The 13,928-nt window shown below is 40.5% G+C and overlaps 1 protein-coding gene across 1 annotated transcript; it reads left to right on the plus strand.

The window, feature by feature from the left end:
• Positions 1-395: 395 nt before the first annotated feature.
• LOC308097437 (keratin, type II cytoskeletal cochleal-like) lies at positions 396-10,591 on the plus strand (the record flags this gene model as incomplete). Its single annotated transcript, XM_080445195.1, has 10 exons — positions 396-653; positions 1,531-1,739; positions 2,070-2,130; positions 3,168-3,263; positions 4,129-4,293; positions 5,163-5,288; positions 6,483-6,703; positions 8,592-8,595; positions 9,631-9,681; positions 10,475-10,591. 10 exons carry the CDS (start codon positions 396-398, stop codon positions 10,589-10,591), a joined length of 1,308 nt encoding a protein of 435 aa, XP_080301321.1.
• Between the last annotated feature and the right edge of the window lie 3,337 nt (positions 10,592-13,928).

The following is a 13,928-nucleotide window of genomic DNA, read 5'->3' on the forward strand; positions in this document are numbered from 1 at the left end:
AAATGGCAGCCATATTGGGTGGCTAACGGGGGGAAGTCAAAACTATATTCTGATGCCAAAATAATCCAAATTGGATTATCCAATCACAATCCAGGTCAAAAACCACATGTCTTTCGCTGGCAGCCATTTTGGAAAATGGCAGCCATATAGTTTTTTTTTTGCTTGGCTAACGGGCTTTTGTGAAAAAGTAGGTCCAGAAGAAACTTTGTGGAAAATTTGGCGCTTGTATCACAAAGTGAACGATCGGGTCACTAACAGCCCTGGCTAACACCCTGTGTTTTGCGTATAAAAGAGGACAGATCTCACCTACACTCTATCCTCTCTGCACACCAACAGGGACTCCTTCTCCACCACCACACACCACGACCACCAACCAACCAACCAACCAACCAACCATGTGCTCCAAGGAGAACCAGCGCAGCGGCCTGTACAGGGCAGCGGGTTTCAGTAGCTTCAGTAGTATGTCTCTGGGGTCCTTTAACAGGACCAGGGCCAGCTGTGGACCCTACATTGGGTGTCACATCACTCCTGTATCGGTCGACAAGACCCTACTGACGCCGCTCGACTTGGACGTCGTCTCCACCGACCAAGCTGTCCGCGAGAAGGACCAGATCCTGGGCCTCAACACCCGCTTTAGTTCCTTAATTGAAACGGTAAGAGGCCTGTTCCACCGATGTCATCTCCTGTTGAGAAAGTTGAATGTCTGACTTACGGTGCAACGTGACATCGCTTCATATCATGTCATGTCCGGTGTTGTGACGCGTCCTGCACTGTGATGTTCAATATCTAGATGTCCTCTATCTCTTTGGTTGATCGGCTAAATGGCGATTGTCTTTAATCTTTAAACTGTGACTGTTAAAGGCGCTCTACAAATAAAATGTACATACTGTACTTACTTACGTAGGGGTCCAAATGGACTTCTAGGGGTCTGTAACTCTGAGTGTGCAAATGGAACCAAATGGACCCATGACAAACATCAAACATGTACATTTAGTACGGTTTAGTATCGAACACCTGTTGATGGTTTGTTGGTTAGTTTGTTTGCAGTGGTGTAAAGTAACTAAGTACATTTACTTAAGTACTGTACTTAAGTACAATTTTTAGGTATTTTTTACTTTACTGGTGTGTTTCCAATCGTCAATTATTTTACATCTACTCCACTACATCTCAGAGGCAAATACTTTTACTCCACTACAATTATCTGCAGACTTTAGTTACTATACTTTGCGGATATAGATTATTAAATTATAAAACATACATTAACCACTTTAGCTCTATTTTATACGCTTTTTGAAAATAGCCGATCTATAAGCTTGCGACGCGTTGTGAGCTTGTAGATCTTTTACTTTTGGTACTTTAAGTACATTTTGATACCAATACTTTTGTACTTTTACCCAAGTAAATTTTGAATTCCGGACTTGAACTTGAAACAGAGTAGGCTACTTCTACATTGCAGTATTGATACTTTGACTCAAGTAAAAACATTTGAGTACTTTTTCCACCACTGTTTGTTTGTTTGTGTTTTTCCAGGTGACACGTGAGGAGCGGACCAACAAGGAGCTGGAGACCAAATGGAAGCTGCTGCAGGAGATGACCACTGCCTCGTCCCACATGGAGCCCACCAAGAAGGACTACCTCTCCGCCCTGCAGAGTAAGATGGACATGGTCAGCGAACACAGGAGCAGGCTGGACCAGGAGAACCTCTGCATCGTCAAGAGTGTGACCGACTACAGGAAAAAGTGAGACATTAAAGAGAGCACTTCACCCATGTTCAACCTTATCGTCAGTGGTGTAAAGTAACTGAGTACATTTACTCAAGTACTGTACTTAAGTGCAATTTTCATGAAAAAAAAAAATAGCAGATCTACAAGCTCAAGCGCTATGAGCTTGTAGATCTGCTATTTTTTAATAGCAGATCATAAGATATTGGTTCAAATCTAAAATGACGGATGCGTTCCTGGTCGTAATGGGTTAAGAATTGCATGTTTGTAACGTTATTCTTAGTCACATAAATGTAAGTAAATATGACACTAACAGGTGTGTTTTTGTTTCCCTGTGTCTGGTTTCAGGTATGAGGCTGAGATTATTAAGAGGAAAGCAGCAGAGAAAGTGTTTCTGGATCTTAAAAAGGTACAAATCATTGTTATACAGTAAAACTGTAAAGTGCATTAGTTATAACAGCAAAAACACTTTCTATACCTCAACAAGCAAACCATTTTCATTGAGAGGAAAGATTCAAATATCTGCATAGTGTAAAACAAATATCTATTGATTTGCATGCATTTTTACATTCTCCGAGTTCAAATTAAAACTGAGGATTTTACTCAGCTCACACTACCTTAGGTATTTTTGGGCGGTGCAACCGCCCCTATATGTGAGGTTTGGACATCGACATTCGCTGCACTGTGATTGGCCACCATTGTACCCCCCTACACCCCTAACCCCTACACATTCAATGCAAATCACTGGCCACCATTCTACCCCCCTAACCCTGCACCGTGATTGGCCACCATTGTACACCCCTAACCCCTACACATTCAATGCTAGCTGTAATATGATTGGCTGACTTTATTGGCTGACTCTATTCAGGACTGTGATTACTTTACTGGTGTGTCTATACTTTTACTTCTACTCCACTACATCTCAGAGGCAAATACTTTTACTCCACTACAATTATTTGAAAACTTTAGTTACTATACTTTGCAGGTATAAATTATTAGGCTACATCATAAAACAGACAATCACCACTTTAGCCCTATTTTATACATAGGCTTTTTGAAAATAGCCGATCTACAAGCTCACAACGCGTCGCATCGCGACGCGTAGTGAGCTTGTAGATCTGCTATTTTCAAACATTTTTGTACTTTTACTTTTGGTACTTTAAGTACATTTTGATACCAATACTTTTGTACTTTTACTCAAGTACATTTTTCATTCTACTGTACTCTGAATTCTACTCTTGTACTGTACATCTGCTCTTTTTGAAAAAAATAAAAAGACAAATCTTGAAAATTTGAATAATTTTGAATTTTCAAACATTTTGGGGGTCCTTGACATGAAAAAGATTGAGAACCACTGTGTTAACCAACCGACTCCATCACAGAGAAAAAGTGGGACATGATGTACAACACATATTTATCTGATGAAACGGTGTCTTCTCTATCTAGGTTGTGGATGCTGGCTATCTGGCCCAGATGACACTGGAGGAGAAGGTCACTAGTCTGGTGGAGGAGATCAAAATCCTCAAGACTCTCTATGACTTGGTAAAGCATCTTCACACAATTCACCCTGTCATTGATTCTAGTCAAGTATACTTATCCACACCAACACCAACCCTATCGCGTCCCTATTCTGGGCATGTCATCATGATAAGCAAACATGCAGTGAAAATCGGCTGAAAATAGCCGATCTACTAGCTAGTAGATCGGCTATTTTCAGCCTTGAGCTTTGGCGTATAGGGAAAAAGGGAGGGGGCCAAGCATATACCCCCCTGGGAGACCTCAGGTCAATGAAGTGCGGCAAGGGTGGGCAACGTTGATGTAGAGGGCCGCTATATTTCCACACTCACTCCAGAGGGCCACATTGTATATACTGTCGGGCAGACCCCTCTTATCTCCGTGTATAACTTTGTTTGTAAATGAATGCCGTACTTCGCCATTCTATGTCACACAAAAGTAGTATGTTTGAATTGTAATCCAGATTTTTTAGTTTTTGCTATTTTTGAATTGTAATCCTGAAAAGTACCATTTTCCTTTAGTTTCAAATGCATTTAGTTATACTTATGTTAACTTTTTGAACTTAAACAAATATATTGGACGTTAAAAAGACAAAATAAATGTAATACTACTCATTAAGCTACTAATTTAGACTGAAGTAATTAAAGCGGGTCATGTTTGGAATTGTAACAGCTGAAATCAATAATACATCAGTATTCTAATATTAACCTGCGGGCCCCATTAAGTGAAGGTGTGGGCCGCATGTTGCCCCCGGGCCGCCAGTCGCCCATGTATGATATAAGGTTTTAAAGGGTTCAAAATAATGTATTTGAGCTATGCCTGGCTGTTGCTATGCTAAAGCGTTTACCATCATGGTAGTTTTGTACTCATAACGTCGTTGGTTTTGCCACAGGAACTGTGTGAGCTGAAGGAGAGGCTGAAGAGCCTGTCCGTGGTCGTCCAGATGGACAACTCCCGTGGTCTGAACATGGACCAGATCGTGTCTGAGGTCAGAGCCCAGTATGAGGAGATCGCTGCACGTAGCCGCACGGAGGCCGAGAGCTGGTACAAAGTCAAGGTGAGGAGAAAATCAGTGGTGGACAGTAACTAAATACTTTTACTGGAGTACTTTACTAAAGTACATTTTGGCATAACATTCACTCCACTACATTTCAAATAGAAATATTGTACTTTTGACTCCACTGCATTTCTAGGAACTTACAAAAATATATTATGAATTAACCACTTAAGCCCTGTTTCAAATACAGTGAAAATAGCCAATGTGAGGTTTTAGTTTTGTTATTTTTTAAAAACTTTATTTTGGGATGTGATTAATGTTAATACAGCAATACAGGTACTTTGTAACGTGTACTTTTGAATATTGACTTGAGTATAATACTTTGTCAATACTTTGTAGAAGATACAACAAAAATGTTACGCCCGCGGGATTCGAACCCAAATCACCTTTAGGGACACTAAAGCCAAACATGTCAACCACTAGCATAAGAGGGAATCCTCCTTCCCTTGGCCGAGGGAGATAATAATTCAGGCTTTCAGAGTTCCTGAGCCAATCCACTTATGAATAAATAAAACAACACCTCTCACTAATCCTGTAGGGAGAATAATTACATTCAGGCATGCTGTTTATGTATTTAAACATGCAATGACAATGGTTTCTTAACAATGGAAGCAGAACAATGGAGGCAGAAGCACAGTGAGGCAAACAGTCACGCTAGAAAAGCTGTCAGTCCACTTATATGTCTTATTTATACTCTGTCCCGCACTTACAATATCCAATCTACAAGCTCGCAATTTTTCTTCGCAGAATACCGTCTTACGACAAAATATAAGTCAGACTTTAGCTTGGGAGGGGGGACACACAAAACCAGGTGTGTGTAGACTAGTAACCAACTAAACTTCTTCTACTCGATCCCCTGCCTGCACCAGATTGAGCAGATGACCTCCACGACGCACCAGACCAACAATGAACTGAGTGAAACCAACGGGGAGCTGGTAGAGATCCAATACCAGATCAGCCGTAAGGAGAAGGAAATCCTCTATATGAAGGAACAGGTGAGTGCTGTACACACCACTGAATGATGCTTGTGTTGATGATTACATTAACAAACAACAGACTAGTGACGGTGATGTGATCAAATCATACAGTATGCATAGGGTTAAGGGCCTTTCACACCAACCACTGGAACTAAAACTACAGATGTACCCATACCAGTTGTTCCTTCCCGATACCAGTGGTGTAAAGTAACTAAGTACATTTACTCAAGTACTGTACTTAAGTTTGAAAATAGCCGATCTCTAAGCTCACAACGCGTCGCGATGCGACGCGTTGTGAGCTTGTAGATCTGACACTTTCAAACATTTTAGTACTTTTACTTTTGGTACTTTAAGTAGATGTTGATACAATACCAATACTTTTGTACTTTTACTCAAGTACATTTTGAATTCCAGACTTTTACTTGTGACAGAGTACTTCTACATTGCAGTATTGATACTTTTATATAAGTAAAACATTTGAGTACTTTTTCCACGATAGCCCGATAGCGATATAAGTATTTTAGGGAGTATCGGCAGCTTTTCCGATACTGGCATTAGTATCTGAACAACTACAGTATAACTATAATCTACATTGTTCACCATTGTCTCTGTTATATTTGGGTTGTGGACTTTGCCATCCACCTGAGTTAGAACTATCTAAAAAAATATATCTTTATAGTTATAGTTATAGTGCTTGGTGTCATGGTGTGAATGGCCCTTTAGTCTGCGTTTGTTTTATGTCACATGTCGTCACGGTGTCACAGGTTCAAGGTTCTTTATTGTTGTGTCTTGTGTACAGGACAGGTAAAGATGGCGTTCAGACATTGCACCAGCATACATAACAAAAATAATGATAGAAAAAAAGATAATGCAGACATCTATACGGTATTCACAATGGCGGTCAGTGTAGAGACTATATCAGCAGCAAATAGAGACAGAAAATAAACAGCACCTAACTGTAAACCATTGTCTGCATGCGTCAAACGCTGTGAAAGGTGACGTGTGTCATTGTTATTTGGCTGCTGAGTCTGATGCTAATGCATGGAATATGTGGAAACAGTGCATTCTGAGGTCTATTCTCAACAATCCTTTAATCCAACTAGGGATTGATTATTAATAGATCATTCTAAATAAATGATCGATTATTAATATGTTTTTTATAATCGATTAAATTGATTCTGTCGATTAACCGCTAATCTCCAATGTCCTCAGAGTATCAAGCTGGACGGCCGGATCTCGGCGGCAAAGGCGAGCGGCAAGAACGCGGTGGAGAACGCCCACGATCGCATCGAGAAGCTGAAGCAGGTTCTGCGAGAATACAAGCTGAAAATGGCCGAACAGGTCAGAAGCTACCAGGAGCTGATGAACATCAAGCTGGCCCTGGACATAGAGATCTCCACCTACAGCACACTCCTGGAGGGAGAGGAGCAGAGGTGAACGCCTGCCTGGGATTTAAACGGTTAACAATGTTCAATGGACCACTGGTTCTCAACCTGGGGTCCGGGGACCCACAGGGGACCTTGATGGGGGGTCCCATTTGTGGGGTCCCCCAGCTAAATGATTGATAGTTAGGAACCAAATGGACCCTTAAGAATCTGTACTCTAACTTTGAGAGTGCACTTACGAGTCTGTTCGGCTCCATTTTGTACACTTTCAGAGTTAAATAGAGGATTGTACAGCGTAGATTGGGGGTCCCTGAGATAAAAATTGTATCACATGGGGGGTGGTGGGGGGACGTGACGTCACAAGTAATAACGGCGAACCTCACAAGATGGCGCCACCTGTCCACTGAACTCAATGGCTGGGGGCCGCCATGTTGTGACAGCCAATGCAGTAAACGAAGAAGTTGAAAACATGTACTCAAAACACAGGTGTCCTGCGTAGGAAGACCAAATACCGACCGATGTTATGCTTATGAGCTTTAGGCAGTGCTACTCATTACACCAGCCCCTGCTGAAACATGTACTGTACGTGTGTGACAACATAGTCTCACACGGCCTGACTTCCAGAGATATCGGCCTGGGGTTTCTGGGGCGGAGAGATCCGATCGCCTAGCTATAAGACTATTGACAACAAGACTTTTAAACAACAGTAGATGACATGTTTGGTCACATTTGAACCATTTGAGCGGCAGTAGCTCAGGAGGTAGAGCTAAGGTGTCCTTGAGCAAGACACGGAACCCCTAAACTGATCCCTATGAGCAGGCTGGTGCCTTGCATGGTTTCCTTGGTCTGTCGGTGTGTGAATGGGTGAATGTAATGCACATTGTAAAGTTCTTTCGTATAAAGACTCAATATAATTATTATATATCTTTTAATGCTGCTGGTTGTGAAATCTTACAGTGTGTCACCTCTGTCACTCACAGGATTGGACATCAGTCTATCATCAGCATTAGCAGCAACAAGGGTAAGCATTTTACACCTTCAAATGTACACCGCAGCACACACTCAATAGTGTTCCAAGCTTATAAGACACTCATAAGCAGTGTGACGTGTTGTGAGCTTGCAGATCTGTTATTTTCAGTGTGTGGTGACACCAGCACTCATCTATTAGGCTTATAGTAAACAGTTGTGGGATCCAATGTTTGTAGATTAACCACTTAAAGGAGAATTTTGGACTAAGGTTTTCTTACCTTTTCCATGATGTTATGATATCTTAGGATGAATGGTACAGTAGAAAATTTTCATAACTCCATCCCTGGTCCGCCACAGCTTAAAATGTGCGCGGATAGGCCTTAGGTTAGATCACATATTTTAATTAATAGCTTTTTTTTTTTTTTGGTTGCATAGTGTTTTGTCACTATGAACGTCAGATCAAAAAAAAAAAAAAAGCTATTAAAATATGTGATCTAACGCAAGGCCTATCCGCGCACGTTTTAAGTGGCGGACCCGGGATGGATTTTTTAAAATGTTCTACTGTACCATTCATCCTAAGATATCATAACATCATAGAAAAGGTAAGAAAACTTTAGTCCAAAATTCTCCTTTAAGCCCTGGCCTATTTTATACTTTAAAGTATGTCAAAAATAGCAAAAGAAAACCTAATGCTGATACCAGCTCACACTCTGCATTTTTTAGAAAATTTGTGAAAAACTATTTTTAACTTTTGATAAATGTAATAAAATGACTATAATGACATGGCCACTAGGGGCACCAGGTTGAAGAGTGGTTCAATCAAAGGTCTAAACTGCTACAATGTCCTCTTGTAGAGAAAACAACAAAAAGAACACTGTTGTATTTGGCTGTGGGGGTTGCATCATACAGCTTGTGTCTACAGATGTATGTGTAGTTGGTGTGTTTTTAACTGCTCTCTTTCCTCCAGGCCTGTATTATGAACCTCCATGCACGCATCCAGAATCAAGAAGTACGTATTTAACAACTTTTCTTATAAATGAATGCCTTACTTTGTCATCCTTAACTACAGTTTCACACAAAAGTATAAAAAATAGCCGATCTACAATCGACGTGACGGTTGTAGATCTGCTATTTTTGAAGTGAATGTGAAAGTGGTTACAGTAAGTGTGTGTGTGGGTTTTTATAAATGTTGAACCAATGAAAAGTGTTAAAGGCTCTATGACATTCATTTTCACTTTTTTAATGTTTTTTTGGGGGGTTTTATGAAATCAATTACACCCCAAAAACCTGAACTAATTAGGCTGAAAAGTAATCTGAGATTGGCCCTTGGATAGTGAAGTCACAGGCCATTAGTCCCGCCCACTCCCCTCCTCGCCCCTCCCCTATCCTTTCTTTTGGGGGGGCGGAGCAGAGGTGATGATTGACAGGCAAAATCCCTCAACAGCGGCACCCGCAGGCAAAGATTTATTTTTTCATTGCAGTTGAAAAGGCTTTGTGTGTGAGAGAAAAACACCTGCAATGGAACACTAGAGTGGAATTTTCAGTTAAAACTTTTTATACACGTTTGAAGGACCATGACAAAGACTTTTAATGTGTTGTAAAACTGAATGTCATGAAACCTTTAAAGGGATAGTTCACCCCCAAAATGACTTTTTTTCTATCGATTAGTCACCCCATGGAGACTTGAATGAATGGATATCTTTATTTTTTTGTCGCATTCCTAAGCCAATAATTTGATGACCGGCAGCGGACACAAAGAGTCTCCTTTGTGTCTCCTACCGGAACCCCTGCCTGCCGGTCCGCTGGTCATCAAATTATTGGTTTAGGAATGCGACAAAAACTAATATAACTAAAATATCCATGAATTCAGTCTCCATGGGGTGACTAATCGATAGAATTTATTTTTTGGGGGGCGAACTATCCCTTTAAGAAGAGCTTGTGACTAGATCATGATCACATTGGATCCATGTCCTTAAAAGTAACAGTTTGGACTCTTTCCTCTCTAGGCTCTGTGTCCTGCTGTGAGGAACAGAAATGGCTTTGGTATCCAACATGCGGTACGTATTTTAGGGGCTTCGACTGTGTTTGTTGTGTCACTGTTTGGCTGTTTAGGTTTTTGTATCAGTTGAGTACAGTGGTGGAAAGTAACTAAGTCAATTTACTCAAGTACTGTACTTAAGTACATTTTTTAGGTGTTTTTATTTACTTGAGTATTTCCACATTTCTATACTTTTACTTCTACTCCACTACATCTCAGAGGCAAATATTATACTTGTACTCCACTACAATTATTCGAAAACTTTAGTTACTAGTTACTTTGTAGATTTCGATTATTATTACAAAACAAAAGATTTGAGTTAAAAAAAATTGCTTTAAAAAATACATATTTTATATTTATATTTTTTTAGATTTGCACACATTTTCACGATAAAAATAATAAAAAGCAGATCTACCAGCTCGTAGCGCGGAACTTGGTGCCTTGCTACAAGCTTGCATATCTGCTATTTTTGAATAGCCAAAGTATAAGATAATGGTTAAAGTGGTTAAAATCTTAAGTACATTTACTCAAGTACTGCACTTAAGTACAATTTTGAGGTATTTCCAATTTTCTATACTTTTACTCCGCTACATCTCAGAGGCAAATATTGTACTTTTACTCCACTACAATTATTTGAAAACTTTAGTTAGTAGTTACTTTGCAGATATAAATTATTACATTATAAAACATGTAAAACACTTGAGCCCTATTTTATAGTTAAACTGCGTTCTTTCCTGCAGACCACTGTTCTCAACCAGACCCCCGAGACCCTGAACGGCCCGAAGAGCACTGTTTTCAACCAGACCATATAGACCCAGGAGGAGACCACTATTTTCAACCAGACCATCGAGACCCAGGAGACCATTGCTTTCAACCAGACCATCGAGACCCAGGAGACCATTGCTTTCAACCAGACCACCGAGACCTAGAAGAGCACCATCTACAACCCTAAAGAATAACATACAGTACAGTATATAGAATAATAAGATGAAGTATCATGATTATTATTAACAGCCTGTTACTGTATTGTGCTTGTATCCCGTCATACGAGTGTAATAGCCTACACAAAGTTTACTAAACCACTGAAACAAACTTAACTGTGTATTCACAGTTCCTAAGCCAATAATCATTGCCTTAGGAATGAGACAAAAACAACAAAATATCCATGAATTCAAGTCTCCATGGGGTGACTAATCGATAGAAAAAAAGTTTTTTGGGGGTGAACTATCCCTTTAAGAACTGAGAATCTCTACAAAAGACACAGGTGTTTAAAAACTGTTTTAACAGGACAGAGGAGAAAACTGTGAAATCAGCTGGAGCAGTGTGGGCGTGGCATCAAGGCCACTGTGGTGCCATTTTGTTGAGGGACAGAAGGACAAAGTGAGGGAGGGGCCACAGCAGCCATGGCCTTCATTGATTGATTGAATACTTTGTTAGTCAGAAATGTAAACATGTGGTACAGTAAGACATCAAGGCTAAAAGAATAACACATAATGTGTCATCATGGCATGACGACATTCCTGCCCTGCACCAAAGCCTGCCAACTATGTCTGCTGTGATGTCATAGCAAGCAGAACCCAACTCCAAAGCAGACACACACAGGAATAATAATTTGACTAAAGAGCCACACTTTAACGCACGCACTCAAGGGGAAATATTTCATTATCAAGGGCACTATAACATGCACAACCAAACATGTTATATAAATGCTTAAGTGCCCTTGTGGTCTAGGATATTTTGGTAAGACCAACAGGGCACTAAAGACACGCATTTATGAACATAGAAGCAGCATTCGCAACCAAGATCTAAAGAGCCCAGTTGCAATGCACTTCATGTCCACCAAGCACAGTGTGGCCTCTCTCTGATATCAGGGGATTGAACATGTTAAATGCCCTAGACGAGTGGCTACCCAGCCCCTGGTGGACTGTAAATATCTGACCATTCACAGAGCTCCCGGCTTCAATTTCATTCCTTTTCCAGCCAACCAAAAAAATCCCCCTTCTTTTCCCTTCATTTTCTTTCCGCATTTCTAGCCAATGAAATCTTCCCCTCGTTTCCCTTTCGCATTTCTAGCCAATGAAATCTTCCTCTCGGCTCATTTACCTGTTAGCCAATGAAAACCCGACCCTCACCCCTTTCCCCAGCCAATCAATTTGATGTTTACCCGCCCCCTCCCTGCACTCTGAGCTCCTCAACGGCGGCCATTGTTGTTTACATGGAGGCTGAAACTCTAATATGCCACTAAATTAATTATAGGCACGGCAAGAAAATAATGACTCTTGGTGCCCGTTAGACCCCAATAACATTTAGATTTTATCTTTTAGATGACATTAAAGGTTTCATGACGTTCAGTTTTACCACACATTAAAAGTCTTTGTCATGGTCCTTCAAACGTGTATAGAAAGTTCTAACAAAAAATTCCGCTTCATTGATCCATGGCAGGTGTTTTTCTCTTACATTTCTAAAGCCTTTTCAACTGCAATGAAAAAAGAATTCTTTGCCTGCGGGTGTCGCTGGTGAGGGATTTTGCCTGTCAATCATCGCCTCTGCTCCGCCCCCCCTAAAGGAAAGGATAGGGGAGGGGAGGGGCGAGGAGGAGAGTGGGCGGGATTAATCGGCTGTGACCTCACTGTCGAAGGGCCAAGCTCAGATTACTTTTCAGCCTAATTATTCAGAAAACCCCAGACCACAGAAAATCCACTGAATGTTCAAAGTTCAGATTTTTTGGGTGTAATTGAGGTCATAAAACCCCCCAAAAAACATAAAAGATAAAAAAAAAGTGAAAATGAATGTCATAGAACCTTTAAGACCTGGATTTTTATCTGTCTCACTGACTGTGACAGCATAGGCCATTATGCTACAGTGGTCACACTGCAGCAGCAGCATAGGGGTAAAAGTGCCTTTTATTTTCCACATAAACGCCACTAAACACATGTAACATTGTGTGTTAAAACTACCTGATTTTTTTTTTGGTCAGCTTTGATCAAGGGAGGACCATGCTAACAAAATTTTGCGCGTTAGCATCGTCTATTTAAATAAGGGTTTAAAGGCTCTGTGAGGCAGTTTATAACATGGTAAAGCAAACGATGTTATGCTCAAATAACCTGGTGAGTTGGTGAATACAGTGGATTCGTTTTTAGATCGATCTGGGATTGTATAATTGTGTACTGGGCTGTCTGCAGCTTGGGCTTAAAGCTAACAACAGTCCATGTTAGACAAATGTAATGATTCATAAATATACTCACTGATCACTATCATGCTCCTTAGAGTGTTTAGCTTAGTTTAAGGGTCTGATTTGTTGAAAATAGCTGATCAACAAGCTTGTAGATCAGCTATTTTCAAATGGCTGATGTATAGGGTTTATAGTGGCTAGTTGATGCTATATAAAAAAGTCTGGGGCCCAGTCAGAGAATCACTGTGCTATTGTATAGTCTAGTGTGATTACAGGTCAATCAGTAAACACCGATGGAGAGCTGTGTTGATAAAGCCAGGTTATTCATATCTTTTCATACATTTCCATGCAAGTATGGACATAATGGTGTCAACATGGCAAAAAAAGCACTGGTAGTCGGTACTCCTGGTTTCTGCTGGGAACAGTGTTCGATTCCCTGCAGCTCTGTGCTTACTGTTTCACCTTTGTCCTGTTGTGTATGTTTACATTAAATGTTAGCACTCAATTAATTGATTCATAATACCTGAATGTACTTTTATTATAATATATCAAGCAGATAGCCCTGTGATTACCTGTGATTACATCTTTAGCACATGCTCCTATGTCATGGTGTATTAGTCGGCACAGTGGATTAATATTACGATCGATCTGGGATGTTAAAATTGTGCAAAACTGTGGTCAATGAATTGCCTCTTCAGCTAAATTAAACGGTAGTCACTTATAACTGTTCAGACTCCTAGAGCTTAAAGACGTGTTGACATGGATAGCTTAGTGTCTAATAACATCTCTGTGTTATAATGAATGGAGTATGAGAGTTATTATTTCTGAATGTACCGGTCGGGATTCGAACCCCAGTCTCCCGCATGGTAAGGGACACCTAAGGCCAAACCACTATTATATAGCCTCTCCCTTGAACAGGGGAGATATTTGAAGATGTAGTAGTACTTTGGACTGTCTTTGACACTGTAATGGGCTTTGGACTGATATAGACAGAGACAAAGCTGTTCATGTGAAAGATGGTTGCATACTGAGCAACACAGAATATTCACCACATGCTGACTGCATGTTTTAATTTCATTGTGGTTCAAGCTAGG

Source organism: Gymnoscopelus braueri (assembly GCF_963280865.1).
Source record: "Gymnoscopelus braueri genome assembly, chromosome: 12".
NCBI classification, from domain to species: domain Eukaryota; kingdom Metazoa; phylum Chordata; class Actinopteri; order Myctophiformes; family Myctophidae; genus Gymnoscopelus; species Gymnoscopelus braueri.